The sequence below is a fragment of the Vicugna pacos genome, chromosome 26 (assembly GCF_048564905.1).
Source record: "Vicugna pacos chromosome 26, VicPac4, whole genome shotgun sequence".
In the NCBI taxonomy this organism is placed as follows: domain Eukaryota; kingdom Metazoa; phylum Chordata; class Mammalia; order Artiodactyla; family Camelidae; genus Vicugna; species Vicugna pacos.
In genome coordinates this window covers 6,089,385-6,115,675 of record NC_133012.1, presented here as the reverse complement: position 1 = coordinate 6,115,675, position 26,291 = coordinate 6,089,385, and the positions used below count along the sequence as shown (strand labels likewise).

The 26,291-nt window shown below is 57.7% G+C and overlaps 1 protein-coding gene across 2 annotated transcripts in view; it reads left to right on the top strand.

Moving 5' to 3' along the window:
- The first annotated feature begins 1,663 nt into the window (after nucleotides 1-1,663).
- ADGRA2 (adhesion G protein-coupled receptor A2) overlaps nucleotides 1,664-26,291 on the top strand; it is a 33,627-nt gene continuing 8,999 nt past the window's right edge. The window contains exons 1-8 of one of the 2 annotated variants that reach the window (XM_072950273.1): nucleotides 1,664-2,357; nucleotides 13,820-13,891; nucleotides 23,786-23,857; nucleotides 24,133-24,204; nucleotides 24,346-24,417; nucleotides 24,738-24,901; nucleotides 25,319-25,532; nucleotides 26,008-26,172. In XM_072950273.1, coding sequence (XP_072806374.1) covers nucleotides 2,095-2,357; nucleotides 13,820-13,891; nucleotides 23,786-23,857; nucleotides 24,133-24,204; nucleotides 24,346-24,417; nucleotides 24,738-24,901; nucleotides 25,319-25,532; nucleotides 26,008-26,172 — 1,094 coding nt within the window. In that variant the 5' untranslated portion in view covers nucleotides 1,664-2,094. Of the gene's footprint in view, nucleotides 2,358-13,819; nucleotides 13,892-23,785; nucleotides 23,858-24,132; nucleotides 24,205-24,345; nucleotides 24,418-24,737; nucleotides 24,902-25,318; nucleotides 25,533-26,007; nucleotides 26,173-26,291 lie in introns of those variants that run through there. The other variant, XM_072950274.1, reaches the window with a different exon arrangement.

The window sequence follows — 26,291 nt, the reverse complement described above, 5'->3', positions numbered from 1 at the left end:
AATTCAGCCTCAGACAGCGGGTGTTTAAATGGAATTCCTTTCTGGATTTAAAGTGTCTTCCTTTTGCAAAAAAAGGAATGACAGAAAAGCTGGGTAACCCAAGCCAGAGGCCTCCTCTGCTCTTGTCTCTGAGAAGCCCCCGGCCTGTGAGCAGGAGGGCCGGGTGGCAGACCTGCCTGTGGGCCGTGGCTCTGTGACACCCCTTCCTGGGAATGCAGGCCCAGCCCCTGCGGCCTGCCCTGCTTCAGGCTCCTGCTGTGGGAGGCCAGTCCCCTTCTCCCCGCCTCCATTTGCAATCACTATTTATTTATCTTTGGAAGTTGAAGGAACCAGAGCAGGCAACTGGGAGAGACTTGTGGAGCCAGAGAGGGAAAGCGGAGCAGCCAGCGTCTGCCGCCCACGCCAGGGAAGGAACCCGCTTCCCTGCAAAGGGGGGTGGGGACTCGGCTGAAAGGCCACCATGCTCGGAAAGGTGCCACACGCCAGCAAGGCCAAGGGCACAGAAGGACGGTGATGGTCACCCTTTGGTGATCCTGCCCAGGGGTCCCCCCAACTGGGGCAGCCTGCATCTCCACAGCAAAGGTGCTGTTAAGTGGCAGAAAAGGCAGTCCTTGTGGGGAAACTGAGGAATCGAACATGCAGGGCCACAGTTCAGTTTTCCTTCTGTCCCTAGCCCTGTTCCCAGCTTGCATTACAATCCATCCAAGACCCAAGGCAATTTTCATCTCCATCTGCAGTTGTCAAAGTCAGAGCTGAGGACCCAGAAACTGAGTGCCCTGTGGCACCCCGCCCCCGCCCCCATTCTCATGCATTCACAAACCAGGGGGCAGGCAGGGCCCCATTTTGACCCCGGAGATGAGATACCCCAGGATGTTAGGGGCCATGTCAGTCCTATAACGGGTCCTCCTGACTCAGTGCCGTGTCCTTCCCACACCCAGCACAGATCCCTGCTTTTCTTTTCTCTGTTCCCCTCATTCCCACCGCCCCCACCCCAAACACAAACACACACACACATACACACGCACACATAGGGATGTGGAAAAGGTAGGCAGCCAGATCTGGCCTGTCTGCCTTGGCCTTTGACCCCCTCCTTGGCCAATTGACATGCACCCCCCGCTGGGCGAGGTCACCCGGCAGCGAGGAGGGTCTGCGCCTCCGTGGTCTGTGGCTTGAATCCTGCAGTGGCTGCAGCAGGGCTGTGAGAGGGAGCGGGGCTTCCAGACCGGCCCATCAGGTCAGGGGCCAAGGGATACCCAGCCTCAGCAACCCCAGAGCGGTGAACAAAGTTCAAACCAAAACACGGACCACCAGACATCTCTGGTCAAGCCTGCAGGTCAATGAAAGCCCCCAGAAACGTCGGGGTTCCAGCTGAACGGGCATGAGTCGAGGAGGGGGAGGAGGGGTTAGGGGAAAGTGATGGCGGTTGGCTCTGAGGTCTGAGATGGGTTGTGGAGAGGAAGATTCCTGGCTCGGGGGGAGAGGGGCGGGAGGGAGAAGGAGACTAGGTCCAGGGCCAGTCGTGTGCACGGGACACACGGGGCCTCCAGCCGGCTGGGCCGCCTTGGCTCCGAGGAGGGCAGCGGCCTTTCTGCGTATCGGGAGGCGCTAGGGCCTCGCGGACGGACGCGCTGGCGAGGGGAGGGCGCCCTCTCGGGAGGGCGGGCGGGGGCTGGCGGCGGCGGGAGCGGCGCCGCGCCGAGCTGCCTCCATCCATGGCACGGAGCGGCGGCGGCGGCGGCGGCAGGAGCCCGGCGCGATCCGCTAGATCTCAGCCCTGCGCCGAGCAAGCAGGCGACGCGGAGGGGCCCGGCCTCAACCCGCCCGGGAGCGCCTCGCAGAGACTCGGGCCGCGCCGCCGGGGGCCGCCTGCGCTGCGCTGACAGCCGCGCCCGCGTCCTCCCCGCCGGGGCGCTCGCCGGACATGCCCCCGGGGCGCGGCGGCGGGGACCCCGGGGCTTGCCTCCGCCCAGGGCCCCCCGCCCCGCCCTCGGGCGCCCCGGGCCCTCGCTGAGCACGCCTCCCGCACGCCCGGGTCCCTCTGGCCAGCGCGCAGACGGGTCCCAGCGCTGTCGGTACCCGCGGGGCGATGGGCTGATGGGCGCCGCGGGACGCAGGATGCGGGGGGCGCCCGCGCGCCTGCTGCTGCCGCTGCTGCCGTGGCTGCTGCTCCTGGCGCCCGAGACCCGGGGCGCGCCCGGCTGCCCTGTCCCCATCCGCAGCTGCAAGTGCTCAGGGGAGCGGCCCAAGGGGCTAAGTGGCGGCGCCCCCAACCCGGCGCGCAGGAGGGTGGTGTGCGGCGGCGGAGACCTCCCGGAGCCTCCCGAGCCCGGCCTTCTGCCTAACAGCACCGTTACCCTGTGAGTACCCTGCTCCGCCGGCCCGGCCCGATCCCCGACGAGGGGGCGAATGGAGACCAGATGGGAGGGGTGGGAAAAGAGGGTCAGAGACGATGCCGCCACTTCCGAGACTCTAGGACAGGCCTGAGTCCAGAAGCTGAGAAGGGAGGCTTGGAGAAGTAGGGGAAAGAGTAAAGCTCCAAGGGTGTAGAGGGAGGAAGGAGCTTAGGGGGCCGGGTGCGCCCCAAAGAGAGGCACCGCGAGCGCCCACTCACCTGCACAGGTGAAGGGGACTGCGCGCTGGCGGGACGCCCACTCCCCTTGAGTTTCCAACTTGGGCTGATGTTGCGGACTTCGGGGACCTGATGTGGGTGGCATGGGGGAAGGCTCAGGAAAGATGAACGCCCGCGGCCGAGTAGGTGGCTGTGGTCGTTACCACCGCGGGCGCGTCCCTGGCCGCACTGGAGGAGTCTCCTGGGTTCGCCCCGCGGGCCTGGCTCCGCCAGGTGGGGGACGCTCCAGCCGACCCCGGAGCCTGCTAGCCTATATAGGACAGGCGGGAGGGTGGGCTCGAAACGCTCTGTCCTTGGGGTGCAGGCGCTTCTGGTCTAAATGAGACTCTGGCGTCCTGATTCCTCTTGGGCCCCTGTCCCGCCGCGGGCATTTGTGAAGTGAGCTCTGCTCTGGGCCCTGCATCCCTCCCACTTCTTTCCCTCCCCGGATATAACATGAGTTTGGCTGTCTCACGATTGACTTCTTTGCGCAAAGATTGCGAAGAAAGCAAGCTGGCTGAGGGGAAGGAACCGTCCTTCCGTCATCCCGTTTCCCTTCTCAGCCAGGGCCTTATGAAGCCCTCACTTTGCTGGCAACCAGCGCGGCTCTTTGCGCCGCAACCCCACCGCAAGCCGCCCCAATGGGGGGTCCGAAGTCTCCGCAACCGCAGTTAGCGACCCCTCCCCACCGCAAGGATTTCCTGCGCAGACCACGTGCTCGGAGCCCCACGCGTGCCGTGGAGTGGAGGGTCCGGCCCTAGCGGCGACCCCTTCCTTTCCTGTCATGGATCCAAACTCCAAGCCGCTTCCCCTTCCCTGTCCTCCTGACCCCAGTGGCAACCGTTTCCCTACCGCCCCTTGCCCGGAGTTGGATCTGGCTCACAGTCTGTCCGATTGTGTCCAGAACAATACAGTAACGCCTCTGGTTGGGTGAGTTCAGAGGCTGCCTGCTTCCTGACAGGACACAACTGGTCAGCCTCTGACGTTGACCGCCTGGCCTGCATTTTCCCAGCTGGGGTGGGTGTGTGTATGTGTGCATTTGGGGAGGTGGAAGCCGGGTGTCTGCTCTCTCCCACGTCCCAGCAGCTCAGGCATATGGTCATGGCCTGGGAAGGCAGCTGTGGCAGCCAATTCAGGTCCCTCGGAGGGTCCACTGGTGTTGAAGTGTCCAGACAGGCCTGGGCATTCCCCAGCCCACTCAGTTCTGGAGGAGAAAAATGCTTGCTGTGTGGAATGGCTGGGCAGGTGTCTGTGTGAGTCCCCGCTAGGCAGTGATAGTTGGGTTCTGGGGTGGGGTGGGGGTGGTGCGTACTGGATCTTGTGGCTAGGCTCACACACATGTGCTGGGATTAGGGAATACTAACATACTGAAGGCAGAAAGAAGGGGGGAACCTTAAAAAAGGTGGTTTTGCAGTACATCTTAGAATGATTTGGCAGCTAATGTTTTCCAGCCATAGCTAATTCCCATCGACCCACTCTGAGCAGAAAGCAGGGCCAACACTTGGTGAGAATATGCTGGGACAGGGTGGCAGCCAACAGCTCAGCTAGCTCACCTTGCCATCCCAGACCATCCCCAGAAGGCCTCCTCCTGCCCTGTTTTCCCAGGCCACTGACCTACCTGGCTTATGGTACCTTCCAAAGGAACAGCCCCCCTGCACCTAGCCGGACATCCCCAAGGACAACAGACAGGGCAAGCTGGAGCGGGCCGTGAGAGCCCACTGGCCCATCAGTCCCGGGGGCGACTAACACCAGCCACGGACACATCACTTAGTCTCTCCCCACAGGCTCCACATAATCCCATCCTGATTGCAACCCTTCCCCCAAGCTGGCTTCTGAAGGGAAAAGAGCCCACGTTCTTCTTCAGCAGAAGGTGGGCAAGGATTCTCTGCTGGGGGCTCAGTGCCTCCAGCACACCCATCCCTACCCAGCGTGCATCTTGAGGGAAGAGGAAGAGGAGGGCTGGGAAGGGGATTCCACTGCTCCAGCCTGGCAGCCAAGAGAGGCTGCAAGCACCAGAACCTTCCCACCTCCCAGACTCCTCCTCCTTACTCTTTTAAAATTCTTTTTTTTCCACACACATTTCCCCTTTCACCTCTTTGCCCATCACCTGGTGCAAACAACAGGACTTGAGCCAATAGTCTGCATTTTGACTTTGCCTTCCCTCTGCCTCTCCTGTTTTCCTTCAGAAAGGGCCACCAGCTCCCAGTCCCCTTCACACAGCACCCTGGCCGCATGGGTCCTCCGGGGGGACTCGGGCCCCCACCTTGGCCGACTGTTCAGGCGGAGAAAGTGTTAGATAAGGCGCCTGTCTGCAAGCAGCCTGCCGTCTCTGCTCAGCTGCCAGGCCGTTCAAGGGCAATCCTGTGAACCATCCTGTTCATCTCACTGCAGCCCCTTCTACCCCCACCCTGTTATCTCAACTTCTGCCTTCTGTTTTTGTAGACTGCAGGCCCCCTCTCCCCATCCTTGGCTTTTTCCCCCTCTCTAATGGATTTTCATTCGCACTTTTCCAGGAAAGCAGAACTCTTGGCTTCCTTCCCGATCCATCTGTCCCTCCGCACCCCCCCAGGCTTATGGCCCAGTCCACGGGGCAGCTGTGGGCACGAATGTTCCCTGCCGTCCAGAGCAGGAGGCTTGAAGGGTCTCCCCGGAGGGGAAAGGTCTCGCGGGGGATGGCTTATCACAAGGCGAACCTGGGTGGGGGAGGAAGACGCAGACTACTGTGACCCCCCACGCCCGCCCCTGGGCAGCCCTCTGGTTCTGGGCTCTGGGAGTTAGAGTGAGGGGGAGGAGGGATAATAAGGAATTCCAGGAAAGGACTGATAATGGATAACTCTAGAAGGAAATCTGCGGTGAGGACCTCCCAGGACCTCTGAGCAGCCTCTCGGAGGATACCAAGCAGTGTCATAAATTCCTAGGCCCCTGGGCTGGAAAGGGCCTTAGGGATCAGCAGGTCCAGCCCCTACTGCTGCATCTGACAGCTGAGCACACTGAGGCCAGATGCGGAGGGGGCCAGGTCTTGCCAGCGGTCACAGGGCTTAGCTGTCACCAGCATCAGGATTAGCTGCTTGGATTTGCTTACTTTTTCTCTCAGGTAAGAGACTCCCTGTTCACCTGGCTGGACTTGGGACCCAATGGACTCAAAGGCTGCTTTAAAAAACCCAGTTCCTTCCCAGCAGGACCCAGGCCCTTTGACCTGGGAACATTCCAAGGCTGGGTGGGGAGGGGGAGCGGGCATGGGACGGGTCACTCACTCCAGATTCTCCCAGAGCCGACAAGCCCTCATCCACTCGGCCTCCCCTTTCGGGGGACTGCCCATCACTTAGGCCAACCTCGTAGGGGAGAAAGGGTATTTGCCCGACAGATGTGCCTGGCAGTGGCTGGGACCTTTTGCTGTGAGTTTGGTGGTCTTCATGGGGGGGAGGGGAGCCCCCTTCACGGCCCCTGTGCTGGTCCCAGCCTCAGGGAAGCAGTTCTTGAGCACAGATCTCCCTCTGGACCTCCAGCTCCAGACAGGGCCCTCCCCTCAGGACCCCTCACTCCAGCCACCAGGATCCAGTTTGGGACGGGGGACTTTGGGGCAAAGTGTGCCAACTGTTTGCACAGAGCCTGAGGGGAGGGGAGAGACGCTGACTGGAGGGGCGGGCCCATGCGGCTTCCCCACCCCCTTCCCTTCCACCCTCTTTCCCCCATATGGTTCTCATAAGGTCTGGGCTCAGAGACAGCAGCCAGAGGAAGTGGCTGTGTACAGAGAGCTTTTGTGCGGGAGAGGAGGGGGAGGGGGAGGGAGCGAAGAGAAAGGAGAGAGGAAAGAGGTAGGAGGGTGCAAGGTCTCAGCTGTAGCCCCCCGATGACTTGGGCTCTGGGACCCCCGCTTCTCTGAAGTGGGGGCCCCAGAAGAAGCCTACGTCGCCCCCTTCCCTGACCTTTCTTGACTACCCACTGGAGGAGCCAGCCCAGCTCCAGGATTCATCAGCCCCTTCCTGGAGGTCTTCCTGGAGGAACCCCCGCACCAGGCAGACAACAGCCCTCTTCGCTTTCTGGTTGAGTCCTCAGCACACCCAAGAGACCAGAGGTGCCGAGCCCCAAAGGGAACTGCTATAATTCAGCCTCCCAGGGGGACCAGGACCCAGGATGGGTTATTTGGCCTGAATCATTCAGAAGCCATACAAGGACCCAGCCACTCCTGATCCCCAAGGAAGACCTTTCCTGACGCCCACACAGATCGCCCCTCTGTGTCCAGGTTGCAGGGAGAGGCAATCCCTGCTCGTGGTGAGTCTGAGAATTTCCCCCAAAGACACAGGCAAACCAGTGTAATTCGAACCTCGCCATAAATTGACCCTTAAATTTGGGGTCATGTTTTGAAAGGGAGCGAGTGTTTCTAAATTTCTGCCACATGGGAGCCATTGGGATAAGAACCCTTTCCTGAAGGAGAAAAAGTTCCAGCCACCTTGGAGCTGATCCCTGTCCTCCCATTCAACGAGCTCTCCTCACTGAAGCCCAGAGAGGGGAGGCGAGTTCCCCAATGCCACACAGCCTAGACGAGGACCCCTCACTCCCCCACCACCCTGAGATAGAGCTGGCCCTCCTTCTCCGTAGGACTGGACAGAGAGCAGGGGAGGAGAGAGGAGGGAAAGAGCCCTGGGCTGAGGAACCAGAAGGAAAATCCGGTAACTGCTAGGAAGGGGCTGTTCAGAGGGGCTGTTTATTTTCATTCCCCCAGCCCAGCCGCTCTGTTCTATTTAGAGCTCAGACACTGACAGGACAAAGCTGCCTCCTCCCCTTCCTCCCTTCTCCAGGGGCCCCCATCCTTCCCAAACTCCAGAACATTCCTCTGCTTTTAGGACTGGGTGATGGGGGTGGGGGAGCAGACATGTGGAGTGTAGCTAACTCGGACAGTCTCCTAGGACCCGGTTTTCCCAGCCTCGGGAGTGGAGAGAGACAGGCTGCTAAGATGGATGGGGCCAGGTGAGGGGCAGGGGACCAACCTGTCACGGAGGAGCAGGGAACCGGCTGGAGAGAGTGGCCGAGGAGGGAGTTCCAGCCTGAACTTGAGGGGCCAGACAGCTCCCAGCTGGAAAGCTAAGGGGAGGTGTGAGAGCCCCCTCTTCCCTCTCCTCTCCCCGCCCCCATTCCCGCAGGGCTCTTTGCCTGCTGGGAACCGTGTTGGAGCAGAAACTCTAGACTTCAGGCTCCAGGAGACGCAGTATCCAGGATGGGAAAAGCCACCAAATGTAAGGAGTGGGAGTCTTCAGTCCAGACCCTTCTGTTACTGAGAAGACCCCCAGGGAGCAGCTGACCTGCTCAAGGTCACACAGCTCCTAGCCAGACCCCAGGCCTCCCGCCGGTCAGCCGGTTCCCACACAGACCAGTCCCAGACGTCCTCCCTGGGGACAGGGCTGGGAGGTCCACTAATCCACTTCCTCCATGAGGATGTGTGAGCCTTGGGAAAGGGGCGCCCACCCCCAGTGATGGCCTAACACGTGTACTGAGGAGACCTCTGTAAGACATCACTGTGGACTTGGCTGGGGAAGTGGAGGCAAGAGGAATCCGCCTCTGACGGGAAGACTGGGATTCACGGACCACCTCCACCTTCCCTGGAGCTCTGCCCCTCCACGTACCCATCCACTCACTCCACCAGCCCCTGCTGAGCATCCTGTGCCTGGAGTTGAGAAACCTTGTCTCTGCCCTCAGGGGCCTTGCAGTCTTCCTGGAGCAGGACAGGAGCAGTGCCTCCTCTGGGGTGAAAGGATTAAAGGACTAATTTACACTTAGATATTATAGACTGATAACAGACAGAGCCTTTCAGGTTTATCTGTATTTAAAAAGAAACCCATTTTCTTCACCTAAAAGCTTGGTGGTGATGTTAGGCCACATGTGCAGGAAGGGTTTAAGGTCGTTTGGGAGTAAATTCCCAGCTTCCTCAAACTGGTGGACACCCACACACAAATAGTCCATCCCGTGTGACATCGCCCTCCACCTTCCATGAATGTTTGTGGACCCGAGCGTCCCACAGGGCCAAGCCTAACGCACAGTAGGTGTTAGTGTAGATTTGGAGAATGAATGAACGCCCAGGGGTGAATGATTACAGCAGATGCAATTGTATGCGCTCAAGCCCCAGTGCTAGGGGCCCCCAAATCCCTGACATGACCACCGGCCACCACCATGACAGATTAGTCCTCCCATCCCAGCCCCAATTTCTTGGTTCTGCCCACTGACCATCAGGATGCGGTGCTGTTGCACAGAGAGTAGGTTCGAGACAAGGAGGCAGGAAGGCCCACGTGTGGGAGCCGTTGCAAGACAGTGTCCCTCTTGACCTTCACCTCAGGCCCTGCCTGGACTGCTGGCTTCGAGGCCAAGGTCAGAGACCATCTCAGGACATGGCCCTCTAAAGCCTGGGGAAGGGAGGCCCTACCTGGGTGTCTGCCTAACCAGTAGCTGTCCAGGGTCGCCTGGACAGACTTCCAGCCAAGGGAGAGCTGGCCGGAGGTGCTGGAGTACTGTGCGTCCCCTCCAGCATTTCTGTCCCCTGCAGTCGGGCTCAGTGGTCGTTGGGCAGCCTTTAGCCTGAGGTGGGTCACAGCAGGGCCCATGGACTAGAGGCGGTCTCCTGTTTGGAGGCCCCATCATTGTACCAGCCGTGCTAACATGTACCCAAAACAGAACCAAGTGTTGCCAATTGGTATAATGTGACATTTGGTAGTTATATCGTTAAGCATTCATTAATTTAGTTTTGTAGCATTTATATTTCAGGAGTGATTTTTTTTTTAGGTTTCAGATGTCCTCGTGGGCCCTGGGTGCTGTGCCGGGGGAGGTGAGGTGAAATGCTGGAATGTTGTTTCACCCTGAGGTGCAGCTGGTTATGGGCCTGAGGCCTTTTTGGTGTCAGCAAGCAGACCACCCTCCTCCCCTCACGGAGGGTCCCCTGAAGACACTGTTAGGGTACCAGCAGCAGGCGTTGGAGACAGAGCCTTCCCAGCACAGAGGGCCTTGGCGATGGCTGGATTCCAGTCACAGGCTCCCTGGAGAGCACCGAGCCCCAGAGTCCAGGCCTGTGATCTTCGCATCTGTGTGTTGCGGCGGGGGAGGCTGGGGGGATGACATACATGACTCTTCCTGCACATGTGAGAACCTTTGGTTCAGGCCTGTGCTGGCCCCACACCCCATGAAGCAGTGCCCACATGACCCCTCCAGGGTCATCTTTGATGTTGGGCTGGGACCTGGTGAGTCCCTGTGGCTGCCCAGAGGCCACAAGGCCTCTGCAGATGCCAGCCACTCACTCCCTTGGCCTCCAGCCTCATTAGCGGTAACTCTGCTGGCTTCTCTTCCCTAAAATAGGACCCTAGCCGGGAGAGAGTTCTGAAGTGGACTCAGTGTGCCCCCTCTCCTTGGCTGGATTTCAGATTCTAGGGTAGAGAACAGGGCACCCCAGGGACTGGCCCCCCTTCCTGTGAAAACGTGATGTTAGGGTAGCAGACTGCGGGTGCAGGGCCGGGGGGAGGGTGGGAGGAAGAGGCTGAGGCTGCCGCTGCCTGGGGTCTGAGAGCCTGGGGTCTGAGAGGCGTGGTTGGGAAGGTGATGTACCTGGTGGGCTCCCTGTGCTGGTGCGGGGGGGGGGGGGGCCGGGGAGGCTGAGCCTGTCCGGGTGGGGTGGGGGCGTCGGGATGGGGTAAAGACGCGTCGTGTCTGAAACTCTAGACAGAAGCGTGTGGCCGCCCTGCCTGTTTTCCTCCCAAGACAGCCTAGTGTGGTGGGAACACTTTTCTTCCTACTGGATGAGGCTGTGCGCATGTGTGTGTATGTGCGTGTAGGTGTGCGTGCGTGTGCGTGTATTTCATTTACCCCATTAGCAGCCCCGTAACTGCCAGCTCCCTGCATACCCCCAAATATTCTCTGTCCCAAGTCAGTGCCCCTCTCCCTGACCAAACCTACAAGGGGCACCTCCAGAGAATGAAGCTGTTGGGCACCAGGGAGGCCATTCTGCTGATAATCTGGGTCTGAAGTAAAACCAGCTCAGCCCAGTCTAGCTTGTTAAGGCCAAAAGGTCCAATTCCGGGTGTTTGAGGACTTAAACCATACCGACACCTGCTGAAGTCTGTCCAAGAGCTGGAAACATGGCAAGAAGGGGCTCATTGGAGGAGAAGGATGCAGTGCTGTTTGTCTGGTTGCCCCTGCTTTTGTGAGTAGCTTAGAGGGTGGGGGGTCGAGAACAGCTTCTCAGCCATGAGAAAAAAAAGCCCTCATTTCAAGGATTTCCAGGCTGGAGGTTGCACTGGGCTAGCCAAGCTGGAAACATGGGCTGCTGCTGACCCCCACCCCCACCCCCGCCCCACTGTGCCCTCTCCTCCCCAGCCCAACAGAGGCTGCCTTAGAGAGCTTGGGCCCGGGGGTGAGAGCCGGAAGATGAGTTGTTCTGGACCAGAGGCTGGTCCCCACTTGCCTTGGGGGCCTGTCCCCATCCTTTACTCTGCTCCCATGCGTATATGCACGCGCACCACCCTGGTTGCCTCAGTATCTCTCCGGCAGCCCAGACTTCCTCCTGGGTCGGTGCTGGCTACAAGAAGACTGATCAGGGATAAGGATTAAAGCCACCAGCCCCTTGTGGCTCCTGAGTACTTGCAGTGTGGCTGGTCTGAATTGAAATGTGCTGGATTGAGAATCCACACCAAATACTGATATTTTCCCAAAAAAGGAAAATATCTCACTGATAACTTTCCATATCGATTACATGTTGAAACGATAACATTTTGGATACATTGGGGTAAACAAAATATATTATTAAAATTAATTTAATTTTTAAACTTTTTACAAAATGTGGCTACTAGAACAGTCTAAATTCCATATGCATCGCACATTGTACTTCTATTGGCTGGCCCTGGGTGAAAGAATTTGGGGGATGCGAAAGGTGTTCAAAGGGTAAAGGCCAAAGAGTCTGGAGAATGTGGGGTACCTATCCCCCTGCCCCCGCACCACCTCTAGACTAGTCTGGACAGGGTTCTCCAACTAGGATCCCTGGATGTAATCTCGGAGATCTGGCAGTCGGAGAATTTTTTTAATTTTCTGTTTTCAATTCAATGATCTTTAAAGAAAAGTCTTTGCAGATGATTTTGAGATAACTTTTTGTTCTAAGGTATTTTCAAAGTGTAAGGTTCTCCTTTCTAAAGTCAGCGTTTCTCAAACTGGAATCCTCAGGTGATATTGGCAGGAAATAAGAACCTTTTCCCCTCCCTTTAACAGTCCATACTCTCCTCAAGTTTGAGAATGTTCTCGGGGTTCCCCTTCATGCATGGGGATTTGTGATAATCTGGCCTCCCATTCCTCTGTCCTTCCGTACCACTTACCTCTCCCCTGTGCCCTCATCTTTTTTCCTCCCCAAGACCCAGGGAGGGGCAGCCCCTGGGGGAAACCCTGGGGGTTGGGGGAGGCTGAAACAGATGCCCCTTCTTCACCCTCCTTCCTGACATTTCAGGACCCGCCCCAACATGCCTACGGATACTAAGAGGTCCTCAGGCCTCGCTGACATTTAATGCAACTTCTGAACCTCAGACTCTGAGGATGTGTGAGGGCATGAGCTGCAGATGAGCTGGGCCGGCTTTGACTTAAAAGTCTCACCATCCAGAGGCTGTCAGCACCGAGGGAGCCGCCCCAGCGCCACCAGGGCCTGGATGAGACTGTTAGGCGCCCTAAGAACTGACAAGATTATTTACAATCGGCCACTCTATATAATGCAAAGTGAAACTGTTCGAACCCATAAAATGAGAACAAAGCGGTTCGTGAAAGTTCTAAGTGTTCGTGTGATGACTACTGTGATATACTTTTTGAAATATCAAGATGACGTTTTGTGTGTGTTTGTGTGTGTGTGTGTGTGAAGCACTTTGGGCCCACCCCGAATTCCTCCACACAGTCACCCTTCAGTCCTCGCTGGGAAGTGTCACTACTGAAGGGATGGTTAGGTGGAAACCAGAAGGGGAGGAGGGGTGTCTGTGAAGAAGGGAGACGGGAGGAAAGAGATGAGGGGTCTACCTCTTCCCACTGACCCCGAAAGCCCCTTCCACCCTTGCCTCCTTCCCGGCCATGGTCTGTTTTCCATGTGCCTCCTGACCGTGGAGGAGCTGGGGCCTCAGATGTCTGGGGTCCTCTCACTGCCTGTCTTGGCATGTGCAGCCCCACTCCCAGTGAGCTCTGAGCTAAGGCCTCTCGTGCCCTGTCCCCAGCCCTGCCCTCTCCCTTCCTGTCCAGCCTGGAGGCTGCCCACCGGAGAGAAGGCCTGAGGCCTGCACCTCTGTCCTTCCCCGTCCGTTTTCCACCACTCAGAGCGAAGAAGGGAACCCCTTTGCCTCAGCCCGGGGCAGCCAAGAGGTTGGGCTGGGAGGCTCATTAAAGCTTTTTAATAAGCAATTAACTCATGGGATGAGCCCTTTGGCTGGTCTGAACGCTCTCCTCCCAGCAGGGAGCCTGGCAGAGAAAGGCTGAGTGGGTGGGCAGAGGGGGTTCAGTCAGGAGCTTGGGGCCCCTTTCCGCACCCCCAAAACAAACGAATAAATAAACAGGACTTCAAGTGGGCAGAGGCTGGGGCCTGGGCTTCCTCCCATCCCCTCTCCCAGGAGGCCCAGGACTCCATCAGTTTCCGGTCAAGGCTGCAGCCAGGCTGGAGAGGCCCGGGCACTCAGTCCCTCTGAGTTGGCGGCCTATGGCGAGGGGTCCCTTTCTGGTGAGGTCCTCGTGCTCACAGAGTGTTGGAGACCCCGAGGAACAGCAGCTCCTCCCACCTGCTCCCACACCTGCCGGGCTGCTTGTTCCACCTGCCAGGGTCCTGACCAGTTCAGCTCATTCTCCCCACTACTGTCCTCAGGATGCTAGGCTGATGGCTTGAGCAAGACAGAGCAGTGGGGGCAGGAGGGGGGCGCTGTGGGCTCGGCCCCATGGGCTCGGCCCCGTGGTTCCAAGGTGCAAAGGGAGCATTTCATCTTCACACCTGCTCAGCGTGCCAGCATACAGAGCCCTGAGTCAGACCCAGGCTAGGGGGAGGCCCAGGGCAGATGAAATGCCTGAACCAGGGCTCAGTGAGCCAGCCAGCCTGTCCAAACATTCACTGGCTTCTCCCTGTGATCTCTTGGAGCAGATGGTGGGGTTGTTCTTTGCACAAATTCAGAGGGTGCCACTTATACAGAAGGCAACATTCTCCCATCTGTGTTCTCCCTGTTCCTTCAGGCTCTTGAGCAACAACAAGATCACTGGGCTCCGGAATGGATCCTTCCTGGGACTGTCCCTGCTGGAGAAATTGTAAGTGCTTGGGCAAGTTGGGGCGGAAGTCATGGGCAAGAGTTCAATCCAAGGAGAATGAGGAATATTGGCTGCTGAGGGACACCCCTCCCGGCAACCCAGAGCCTGCTGGCTAAGGAGGGCCCAGAGTCAGACTTGATCACCAATAGGAGGGCAGAGGGGCTGGTCTGGGAGAGAGCGACCAGCTCCCTCACCAGGGACGGCAGAGAGAAGTAGGGACACCTCGCTGGTCCAGGCGGGATGGGGCTACGGGAAGCTCATTAACGCTTTTTAATGAGGAATTATCTCGGAGGGTTGAGCCCCTTAACTGGCCAGCAGCTGCCTCCCCCTCCCAGCTGGGGGCCCAGCATAAAGGGCAGAGAGAGGATTTAGTGGGACTGAGGCCGCTTTCCTCCTTCCCTAAACACAATCAACAAACAAAGCACCAAAGGGCCAGAGCCCTGGGCTGAGGGTGGGGAGAGTGGATCATATCTGATTCTCCACCCCCCACCCTGCCCCACCACTGCCCTGGTATAGAGCTGCATCAGAGCTGCATCAGAACAGCATCTTCAGGCTGCCCTATGGGGCCCGGCAGGCTGGCGTGGGATTCAGGGCTGCAAGGGCCCTGCTGGCCCAAGAGAACTTCCTTCCCAGAGTTAGGGACCTGCCCTGGTCACGGGCAAGTCCGTGCCAAATGAGGGGTTTGAATCAACCCTTGTCGCAATTCCCAGTTCCGCTGGCGGCTCCCAGATCCACAGCCTGTTACAAAAGCTTTGGGTCTTGTCTCCTCCGTGGAACACCTGGGCCTCCTGCCCCTCCTGGAGCCCGATCCTTGCCCTCTCCCCCACCTCCAAGCCCCTCTCTCCTCCCTGGGCTCCCACCCTGCTGGGTGTTCACAAGGCCTCCAACAGGGCCCTGCCGCCTCTAGTGCCATTTTGCCTAAAAGTCTTGGATCAGAGCAATGGAGGATAGTAAAGAACAAGGCAGAAGCGCGCTCTTGAAGAGCCAAAGAAATTGCAGTCAGTGAGACCACACACTCCGCCGCGTGGATTAGAGTGAAGCAGGTTGGGGTTTCCGTAAAGTCCAAAGGAGGGATCAGCAAAGGCTGCACCGTCCAAGGGCAATAGGGATGCACTGTCCACACTCTCTGCCCGACACGGAGGGTAGATCTTTAGCCAGGACAACAAGCTTATGAGTTCTGCTCTATCACACCTACTTCACAGGGAAAGGGAAGGCCTCTTCCCCCTCCCCCGGGGCTGTGAGGAAAGCTTGACGGCCTGGCTGGGTTAGTAGGGGTGGAAAGGGGCCAACCCGCACTTGGGATGGAAAGGCAGAGTGGGCTCTGTGTGATCGGGGCGTGTTGAGGGTGGGAGGCGTCCGGTTTGTTGTCCGTGGTGTATGTACAGCCGCGACCAGGTCCCTCTGCCCGTCTGCTCAGACAGGGAGAAAGGGCTGCCACCAAGCTGCTATTTAAGGCCCCTTCGGTACCAAGAAATAGGGAAAGATTTTATCTCCCACGAGCAGCTAAGCATCCGGGAGCTGTGATTCCTACACTTAGCCCAGGCTTGGTCTTAGAGGGCCAAATGGCCGGAAACCAGACTCTCCTTCCAGGGATGTTTTGGAGAAAGACAAACCACAGCTGCCTGCCGCCCTTTGCCCCAGCCGACCAGGGCCAGTCACCGGCCAGAGTCCGTCTCCCGAAACCTTAGCACAAGCGAGAGCTGCCGGGAGCCTCTTGAGGCCTCACAGGCATCTTCCCATCTTTGCCCTTTCACCTCATCAGCGAGGGACCTGCTAATTCTGCCCTCTTGTCCTCGTCCTTCAATCTCATGAGGGTAGATTTTCCCACGATGATGAGGAGAAGGCCCTTTCCTTCCCACCACTGCAAACCTACCCACCCGGACTCCTGTCTACAGCACTGGGACCCGGGTCACCGCCCAGCAGGTGCATTCAGACCATGGGAAGCAAGCAGAGAAAAGTGAGAGGCAAGCTGGGAACAATGACTAAGTGCTTAGAAAGGGCACTGGAGTGAGAGTTCAAAGTCGTGAGTTGGAGCCCCTGACCTGGTAGGTAGGAATTGTCTGGTAATGTGCTGCAGAGATGTTCCCTGAGCTCCGTGTGTGCTGAACAGGCAGACCAAGTGTGAGCTCCGTGTGTGTGAACAGGCAGAGCGAGTGCCCGCCCCCGTGGAACTTACCCTCCACTGACGGGACCCAGAAAATAGCAAATAAATGCATAATAGGTCAACAGACCATAAATGCTGCAAAGAAAACCAAAGTGGAAGGGTAAGGGGGACAGAGAGCAATGGGTGGGGGTGTTGCTTTATGTAGTGAGGTTAAGGAAGGCCTCGCTGAAGGTGACAGAGCCCAAGCCCCAGGGAGGGAGGAACCTGGCAGGTCAGGGAGCCGTTGGGAGGACCCTGGGGGCCAGTCTGCCTGGTGAGTTTGAGGCACAGAAGAAGGGCGGCAAGACGGTAGGTAATGGGAGATGGAATCAGAGGGATGCCTCACTTTGGGGCCTCAGTTTCTTCATCTGTAAAAAGTCAGGGGACAGGGTGATTTGTAAAGCACATTATGGACTTAAAATTCCACGATCCTTGGATGTGTGCATGTGCGTGTGTGAGTGCGAGAGAGAGAGACCCACAGTCCTGCAGGAGAAGAAAAAGAGCAGAAAACCCAGTGATGCAACCAGGATTGCAGAGGAGGGGAGGCCTCTGGGCAGAGGGGATGCCAAGTTCAGCAGGTGCCCGTGCCTCCCAGGGATGGAGAGGTAGTGCAGAGGCTGGAGGACCCCAGGGTATCCAGCCTGGCTGGTCACCACTGTATCAGGCAGGCTTCTCCAGAGAGGTAGGACCAATAGGAGATGTGTGTGTGTGTGTGCGCGCGCGTGTGTGTGTGTGTATATGTGTGTATGTCCTTATATAAATATACAAAGAAATTCTTTTCTTTCTTTATAAAGAAATTTATTTTAAGGAAATGGTTCATGTGATTGTGGGAGCTGGCAAATCCAAAATCTGCAGGGCCAGCCAGCAGGCTGGAAAGTCAGGCAGGAACTGAAGCTACAGTCTTCAGGCAGAACTTCTCTGGGAAAAATCAGCGTTTTCCCTTAGGGCCTTCAACTGATTGGATGAGGCCCACCCATATTAGCAAAGTCAGCTCTTTAGTTAAAGTCAACTGATTGTAGATGTTTACCACATCTACTAAATACCTACAGAGCAGCACCTAGATTAGTGTTTGACTAAGTCACTAGGTGCTGTTGTCTGACACATGAAATTAATCATCACAATCCCTACTCACTACCCCAGGGCTAGGGAGAGGTCCTAGAGATGCTAATTCATCAGGTCGGCAGGGGCCTGGGAATTGTTAACAAGGTATGCGGGGCGATTCTCATGCTCATTGGGGTTGGGAACCAGTGGACCAGATGACCTCTACACTGTGGGCCCATTCATCACAAATGAGACGCCGTGGCCTGGCGTGCAGTTGGTGCCAGGAAACACTGATCTCTCTGTCCTGTCAGGCTCCACTGTCCAGGCCGGGGCAGCTGAACCCACGGCAGTCTCACATCCCACAGTCCATGCAGCAAGTCCTGTGGGAGGATTGAGGCCCGTCTGAGAACTGAAACAGTAGGTCTGGGCTGCTCCAGACTGGAGTCTGCCAGCCCGTGCTGAGAGCCCCTTTGGCCTCTGCGAACGGGTCCAGTCTAAGTGTGGGGGGTGCAGGTCTGCATGGCCCCCGTTTGGCAGCGCAGGGCCCTGAGGCTGGGAAGGGGACACAGAGAGGGCGAGGAGGGGATGTGCCTGAGATGATCCCGTGGGAGGACCCATGCTCCAGAGCAGTGGGGGTGGGATGGGAGGACATAACTTTGTCAGCCAGGCAGGCCGGACAAGAGGACATGAAACAGTCCAGCAGAGCTCATGGCCAGCCCAGGAGTGTGCAGAAGGGCCCAGACATGTGAAGCCTTCTTCTTTGTGACCTGTTGCCCTCTGCATGGACTGGCCTCATGTTGCCCAGAGGAAAGACCTTTCGGGTGGAGGGGGAGGTGATGAAACTCCTCCCTGGAGCAAAAAGAGGCTGGGATTGAATGCCACCTCAGTCATTTGCCTTCTGGGTGCCTGTTCAAGCCCCAGGCTTCTCACCTGGCCCATGGGCCAGGGTGCAGCTCCCTGGCAGGTCATCCGGGAAGAGGGCCAGGGACAGCTCGCCTCTCAGTACACGGCTGTCCCCTTCTACTCAGAAAGTTCCAAGTGGCAAGCTGTCATACTGGCTGCCCCTCATCACTTAGACTTGTCCAGAGCCCCCAGCCCTCGGGGGGCAGTCATGGGGTTGAGGTGTACACTCGGGGATTCCTTTGGTCCTTCACATCTCTGCCCAGATCCCCCACATTCTGCAGGGAGCAGGCCACCAGAAGACTTTCCTGGGCTCTGGATGCCCCAGTCACAGCGAGAAGCCGCCAGACCCGGGACCGAGCCGGCCCCACGGCAGACAGCCCCTAGGAGAGGCCCAGGGAGCAGGGGCTGGGCGTGCACGCCTGTGTGTGGGTCTGTGTGGACACACGCCCCTCAAGGCCTGTGCACGCCTGGGAGAAAGGGTCTGGGGTGGGGAGCCTGGGCAGCCCCAGGATGATTTGTCATTGCCTAATGAGATTAATGAGCCCCGGGGGCTGGTATGCAGCGATGCTGGGGCGCTCATTAGACGCAGATGCTCACGGGAACGATGGGGGGGCCTGGAGGGGCGGGGGTGCGGCTCACCCGCCAGGTGGTTTCCATTAATCTGTGGGCGGAGCCAAGGGTAAGGCCAGCGGGCTCTGTCCTTCCTCCCCCTCCGTCGGCACTCACGCAGGAGAGGAATGCAGCCGCAGCCGAGAGGCTGCCCCGGCTCTGGCGCAGCTGAGGGCCCAGGAAGGGAGGCTGATGGGTTTGGGGACAGCCCTCTTGCTCGCTGATGTAGGCCCCATGCCTGGCACAGGGTATGTGCTCAATAAATACCTATTGGATGAGATCAGAGACAAGAGGGGCTGGGGCAAGGGGGTGGGAGGGAAGCTGAGACCATCTGGGGTTTCGGCCTGGCCACCAGAAACTCCCTCCCTCTCCTCCCCACAGACAACCTCCATACCTGCAGGGGTGTTCTGCCCACTCCTCTGCCAGCCCTCCCCCACCCCACCCCCAGCTTTCTAATGAACCCTGGAAGTCCTGGAGGGCCCCGGAGAGCGGCTTTGTGGCCTCCAAACCTATAATTTGGTTTTCAAACCCACAAGCAGGGAGGTCTGTGGGGGCCAAAGGGAGCCCCACCCTGTCCAAAATGTGGGTACATGCGCGCGCACACACACACACACACACCATCATACAAACTCAGACACTCTTAACAGCTTTCGTGAGACATAATTTACATACCATAAAGTTCATGCGCTTAAAGCATATGATCCCAGGACTTGGAGTATACTTACACAGTTGTGCAATCATCATCATCATCTAATTTTAGAACATTTTCATCATCCCCTAAAGCTTTGACTCATTAGCAATCACTCCCCATTCCTCCACCCCGTTTCCCAGTCCTAAACAACCACTAATCTATCTTCTGTCTCAATAGACTTGCCTATTCTGGACAGTTCATAGAAATGGGATCACACACTATATAATCTTTTGTAACTGGATTCTTTCACGGAGCGTTATATTTTCAAGGTTCATCCATATTATAGCAAGTATCAACACGTCACTGCTTATTATGGCCAAATAGTTTTCCATTGTACGAAGATACCGCATTTTGTTTATTCATTCCTTAGTTGATGGACATTTGGGGTGTCTCCACTTCTTGGCTTATGAATAATGCTGCTATGAACATTCCTGTATATGTTCTTGTGTGCATGTATGTTCACTTCTCTTGGATATATACGAGGAGTGGAATTACTCGGTCATACGGTCACTTTAACTGCCCAGCTGTTTTCCAAAGTGGCTGCACCATTTTAAACTCCCACCAACAATGCATAAGGATTCCTTCCAATCTCTGTTTTTTTAATTCTAGCCACCTTAATAGATGTGCCGTGGAATCTCACTGTGGGTCAGATCTGCATTTCCCTAACAGCATTGAGCGCCTTCTCACGCATTAATTGGCCATTTGTATATCCTCTTTGAAGAAATGTCTATTCAAATCCTTTGCCCACTTTTTTTTTCAGCTGGGTTATTTGCCTTTTTATTATTAAGTTACAAGTGTTCTTTATGTCTTCTACATAGAAGCCCCTTATCCCCAGACATTTTCTCTCATCCCGTGGGCTGTCTTTCATTTTTTAATGATATCCTTTAAAGAGCAAAAGCTTTCACTTTTTATTAAGTCCAGCTTATCAATCTGCTCTTTTATTGCTTGGGCTCACACACTAACTCTTACATACTCAGCTTCCTGAGCTCTTCTCTTTCCCATGAAGGGCATAGGACAAGATCTGCTCCCAGGAACACCCTGCCCCCAGCTTCTGCCATAAGGTGTCCTTCTCCTCCATGTGGATGTAGATACAGGGAAAGGGGTGTGTCCGGGCTCTGGTCCGTCTAGGTTGGGCAAGGCGGGTAGAGAGGGAGGCTCCACCCATAGGCTGCACTTTCTCCAGCTTCCAAGACCAGGGCTCTGTGGAAGCAGACGAGGGGCGTGAGACTCCACATCACAGAAACATCTGTATCCTCGTGACCTCGCCCAAGAAATGAAGGGATCCGATTAGAAAGTCTAGAGCAGGGGTTCGTCACCTTGGTTCCACAAGCCCCTGAAATTGTTACCGGAAAAAGGGAAATAAGAATTACCTCAGTTCTTAGTCACCTGAGAAAAAAGAATTTCTAATGAGAGACAGAAAGCGTGATATGAGTGAAATTTTTATTAGTGAAGTAGAAAGATAGTAAAAGACAGTATACTCCCAAGACCTGGGAGCAGGCCAACCCAAGAGATGAAAAATGGCGCCGTTCCTTTGTTTTACCTGTTTTCATATCCTGTTTCATGATTGATTGATTGATTGATTGATTGACAACTCAGGTTCCCTGCGCTCTGGCCCGCCCATCCCCTTTTGGGCAGGTTCATTGGGTCAGGTTATACCAGGTCCCCCTCCCCTGCGCAGCTGCAGCGCCTTGGTTTTAACTGGCTCCTTTTACTGGCCCTCTTTTAAAGAAAGTAAAAATTTCTGGAGTCCCTGTCCCTGAACACAGACCCACTGCCGTTTTCTGGGTTGATCCTTTCCTCTTCCTCTCCCCCTGCCCAGTGCTCATTTCTATCTAGACTACCTAACAAAATCATGTGCACAATGTTGAGGGTAGTGCGTCCTTCTGGGGCGGGAATCCACAGCCATCATCAGATTTTCAAAAGGATGTTCCCAGCCAAGAAGGGTGCAGAGCCACCAACCTATAGGCACCTTGCAGGTCCCCCCAGAATCTGAGCTCTATGGTAGCATTTCCTCCTACTGCCAGGGGGGCATGGCCCCAGAGCTGCGTTCCCTGCCTCAGCTGCCCAGGGGCCAGACCCCAAACCCCATCAGGCTATCAGCTCAGCTCAGGGAGCCGCCCCTGGCCTGTGCCCCCTTGGGAGAGGACCCAGGACTGGTTGGTCGGGGCCAGCAGGCCAACTCTGAGGGTACTCTGTCCAAGGGCTGCTTTGGTCACCCTGGAAGCCACTCTGAGGGCATGAGGCCAGGGGTCAGAACCACTGACACTTGCTGGAAGCTCCCGTCTCAGAAGGCCCCAGCCTGGCCACAGGCTGCAGGAAACCCAGGGCAGGAAGGGGCTGGGCCCAAGCGGGCTGCCTTGCTCCCATCTGCAGAGCATCAGTGGGGCAGCCGGGTGGGGGTTCTGGAGGGGGGCTGGGGAGGAAATGAGAATAAACACAGTAAGCGGAGAGGGAAGGGGCGGGGGGCTGTGGCCTGGGCCCCTTGGCAGCCCATGAAGGGAAGTGACACAATGAGGAATGTGTTTCCCTCTGCCCGTCCCCCGCACGGGGTGGGAGGCAGAGCCCTGAGAATGGCCAGACCCCAACAGGGGCCGGGGGGCACAGGCTGGAGCAGCACTGGAGGACGGGGCTGTGAGGGCGGGGGTCTGGGCAGCAAGAAGAGGGGTGACCGGCAGGAAGGGCGCTTACTCCGCTGTCTCCAGCCTCCACCCTGCATGAGCGTTCTAGGGGCTGTGTTCTCGAATGTTCCCTGTCTGCACCCAGCACTGGGCGCCTCCCAGCATGCTGGCTGTGGAAGTCATCCCGCCTCCAGGAAACCAGGCCCTTCTGGTGGCTTTCTCTTCTTTCTCAAGGGGGCACAGGGTTGTGGAGGAGAGGGAGCTGAGGTATGAGGACCCATGGGCTGTGGGCAGGGATCAGCAGGGGATCCATTTCATTTCTCTCTGTCTCTGTCTCTATGGTTCTGTTTCTGTCTCTCTCTGGGGGTGTTTACGTCCCCAGCTGGGACTGCCTGTGTGAAAACAGGCCCCCTGGTGGGACGGCACCTCCCCATCCTGGACACCCATTTCCTCTCCCCCAGCAGGGAGCCGACTCGGTTAACCCCCTCCTGCCCATAACCCAGAGGTGCCCCTGAGCTTTGACAGGCAGAGCCAAGAGCCCCTGCCTTAGTCTGGGCTGGGGGTGGCAGGGCCTTGGAAAGCAGGTTGACCCCACTGGCCAACCTAAGTTGCTTATTCTAGGAATCCCCTGTCCTTGCCCTCCTGGGTCCTTGGTTGGGGCCGGGAGGATGTCAGAAAGCCAGGAGTGAGCTGGGAGGCTGTAGCCCCCTGCCAGGTGCCAGGAGGGGAGGCTGGCAGGCAGTGAGGCCTCCTGGTAAGGTCTCTGTGGGCCTGTTCTGATTTGGGTAGGAAAGACCCAGGTGGCCCTTGGGTAGGTGGGCGAGTGGCTGGTCATCTAGGCACCTCTCCCTGTGGCTGTGCCCATGCAGAGGACGGAGTGCTGAGGCAGGCCAGGGGGCCAACCCTCACCTTGGGCCTCAGTGGTCCCAGAGGGCTAAAGGGGTTGGTGGGGGGCTGGGGCCAGGTGGGCACTGGCCAGTCCCCTGTGGGCAGAAAGTGTCCCTTCAGCCCTGCCTCTACTGCCCCTGGGGGACGTGACAAACGGGAGGTTGAGTTGGAGCCACTGGACCCTGGGACAGAAGTGACTGACGATTCACCTGCAGTCTGCGCCTCCTGGTGGGTGACCCTTGGCCCTGTGGAGCCTGGGGGAAGGGGAAGACCACCCTCTTCTGTCCAGTCTGTGACTTGCTGGAGCTGAGCCTGAGGTGACACTTCCCCTGTTCCCCTGTCACCTTCTCTCCTCACTGTGGGTCCTAGGAGACCTGGGGGAATGCAGCAGGTGACCACAAACAAGCCTTCGCCCCTTTGGCGTCAGCTTCCTCACCTGAGGACTGAGGGGCCGGCCTGGGGATGAACTGCCCTGCCTGGAGTCAGAGACTCGGGTCAGCATCCATGTGGTCACCAAGCAGTCCCGTGACCTCTTCCTCACCTGCCAGACGGAGAGATCTGCAGGCTGGTGATGAAAGTACCTGTCCCTTTACCTTCGTGTAGCAATTTACAAAAGACCGGAACACCCCTTGTCAATGACTCCCACAGCAGCCTTGAGAGACCGAGAAACTCAGGGCAGCTCAGAGGTAAAGCACATGGGAACCGAGGCCTCCTTTATTTCCACCGTGTTCCACCTCCTCATCCCACCCGTCTCTTGGCCTCTGCATCCTCCCCAACGCGTGTGACCAGTACCCCTTATGGTAGCCAGGGAGGCTGAGGGGACCCATCTGAGGGGCTGTCCTTCATCCAACCTCCCGGCCAGCACTGAGGAGAGCAGGGATCGAGAGGGAAACCGAGAACCCAGCACTTCTGGAGGCAGGGAGGCTGCCCACCCCCAGGGGAGCCATGTGGCCCCCCTGAGTGAGCAGGAGAGGTGAGAAGACCTCACTTGCCTCCCACAGGGACCTGAGGAACAACATCATCAGCACAGTGCAGCCCGGCGCCTTCCTGGGTCTGGGGGAGCTGAAGCGCTTGTGAGTGGCCTGTCCCACCCCCGCCCCCGGCCCCTCTCATCCCTGAGAAAGTCCCATGGGCCCACTGTCCCCCTTCTCGGCCTCCCTCACTGCCCCCTCCACAGCACATGGGCTGGGGACAGACCAGCAGACATATAGAGCCCCGGCCCCATCTCCTTTTTTCTCCGCTCCCCCACACAAGCCCCAGCACACTTTTTAAAATGTGTGTGTCCCTCACAAGTAGATCCGTGTGCTGCCACGTGGCCGACTTGCTGAGGTTGTGTGTGTCTCCCCAGAGATCTCTCCAACAACCGGATTGGCTGTCTCACTTCTGAGACCTTCCAAGGCCTCCCCCGGCTTCTCCGGCTGTGAGTGAGGGGTGGTGGGGGGGTGGGCAGAGGGAAGGCTCCCCCACACCCTCACGGGAGCCTGTGGTCTCTCCCCTCACCCCTCCCTCCTTGGGCCCAGAAGAGCCTGAGATCCTGTCTCCTGCTCCCTGCTCCCTGCAGAAACATATCTGGAAACATCTTCTCCAGCCTGCAACCTGGGGTCTTTGATGAACTGCCAGCCCTTAAGGTGGTGTGAGTATGCTTCCCCAGCCCCAGGACACAGGCCTTTGCTTCCTTCCTCTGCCCAGGAGGGAGACACATAAGCACCGTGACCACGTGGCCAGCCTCTGAGGAGGCAGTACCGACAATGGCTGCAGCTCCACCATGCGCACCTTCTCGTGCAGGGGTGGTGTGAAGGTGGTGTGTGTGTCTGTGCACACAGACAACACACACACAAACCTCTGCCCTCCCCGACCCCCTCCAGCCTCAGTCCCTCCCTGGGGCTCCATCCTCACCCCGATAAGCCCCCACTCCCTCTGCTTTACCCTGAGGCCCCTCCACCCACTCTGCAGGGACTTCGGCACCGAGTTCCTGACGTGTGACTGCCACCTGCGCTGGCTGCTGCCCTGGGCCCGGAATCACTCCCTGCAGCTGTCGGAGCGCACGCTCTGTGCCTACCCCAGCACCCTACATGCCCAGGCCCTGGGCAGCCTCCAGGAGGCCCAGCTGCGATGCGGTGAGCAGAACCCCCACCGCAGGCCTCAGGTCCTAGGCTCCTTCCTCAAGGGCCATGCTGGCTCACGGCTCCCTGTGTCTGCAGAGTCGTGGTGCGGTGGTCTTGGTCTCCAGGGCATCCTCTCCCTCAGATCCCACTGGGGGCCGGTCCGCCATCAACTTTTCTGAACTTCCTTTGGGGCTGCTGTCTGTTTTCATCTGGTCCCACCTCTTGGGGTGACTAGTGTGCTGTGGAAGGGAGCTCTTTTATTCGTCCACAGCCCGCCTGCTCTTCTCCTGTTCTCTTATCTCTGGAGACTCTCCTGCCCCCTTCTCCTTCCCAACCAGAGTGGGCTCCTGACAGAGGGGCCTGGCCCTGCCCCTACCGGGGCCCCCTGCCGGCACACTCGGGCCTCACTGCTGGTGTCCCCTCCCGCAGAGGGGGCCCTGGAGCTGCACACACACCACCTCATCCCATCCCTCCGCCAAGTGGTGTTCCAGGGCGACCGGCTGCCCTTCCAGTGCTCTGCCAGCTACCTGGGCAACGACACCCACATCCGCTGGTACCACAATCGGGCCCCCGTGGAGGGAGACGAACAGGCAGGCATCCTCCTGGCAGCCAGCCTCATCCACGACTGCACCTTCATCACCAGGTACAGGCCCTGCGGCCCCTTCTCAGCCCACGGTACCCCTCACCCCCCACCCCAGGGAGCTGGTTCCTGGAAAAATGTGTGCGTGTGTTTATGGGGACCCAGGACTAAGTCATAAACGGTCTGGAAAAAGGATCAAAATTAAATGCTTGATAGAAAAAAATGACTGCATGGCCACGTCTTCAGTGCCTTTCCAATGCTAGAGCGGCTCTCACCTAGATCATGGGACCTGATCGCTCCAAAAGTCTTGCAAGAGGTATTATTTATCTTCCTGATAGAGGCGGGGAAATTGAAGCTCAGAAAAACACTATCATAAGGCCAGTCAGTCTTAAAGGGGTAGGTACTTCTATCCCTGGCTGGATTAAAGAAAAAGAGCCTGAAGCTGGTGCCCTGTGCACCCCAGGGCGGTGCCTGGGTGCTCCGGGAGGGCGGCGTGGGCGCTGGGAGCGCCTCCAGCCAGCCCTTCGCCCGCCCGCAGTGAGCTGACCCTGTCTCACATCGGCGTGTGGGCCTCAGGCGAATGGGAGTGCTCGGTGTCCACGGTCCAGGGAAACGCCAGCAAGAAGGTGGAGATTGTGGTGCTGGAGACCTCGGCCTCCTACTGCCCTGCTGAGCGCGTCGCCAATAACCGCGGGGACTTCAGGTTCGAGAACCCCCCCTCACCCCCTGCTCCTGCCTCTGGGACCGCAGGTGATCCTTCTCCCTGACCGCTCTAAGATGGAGAAAACACCTACTTCTGTCACTCAACTCTAAGTCCCACTG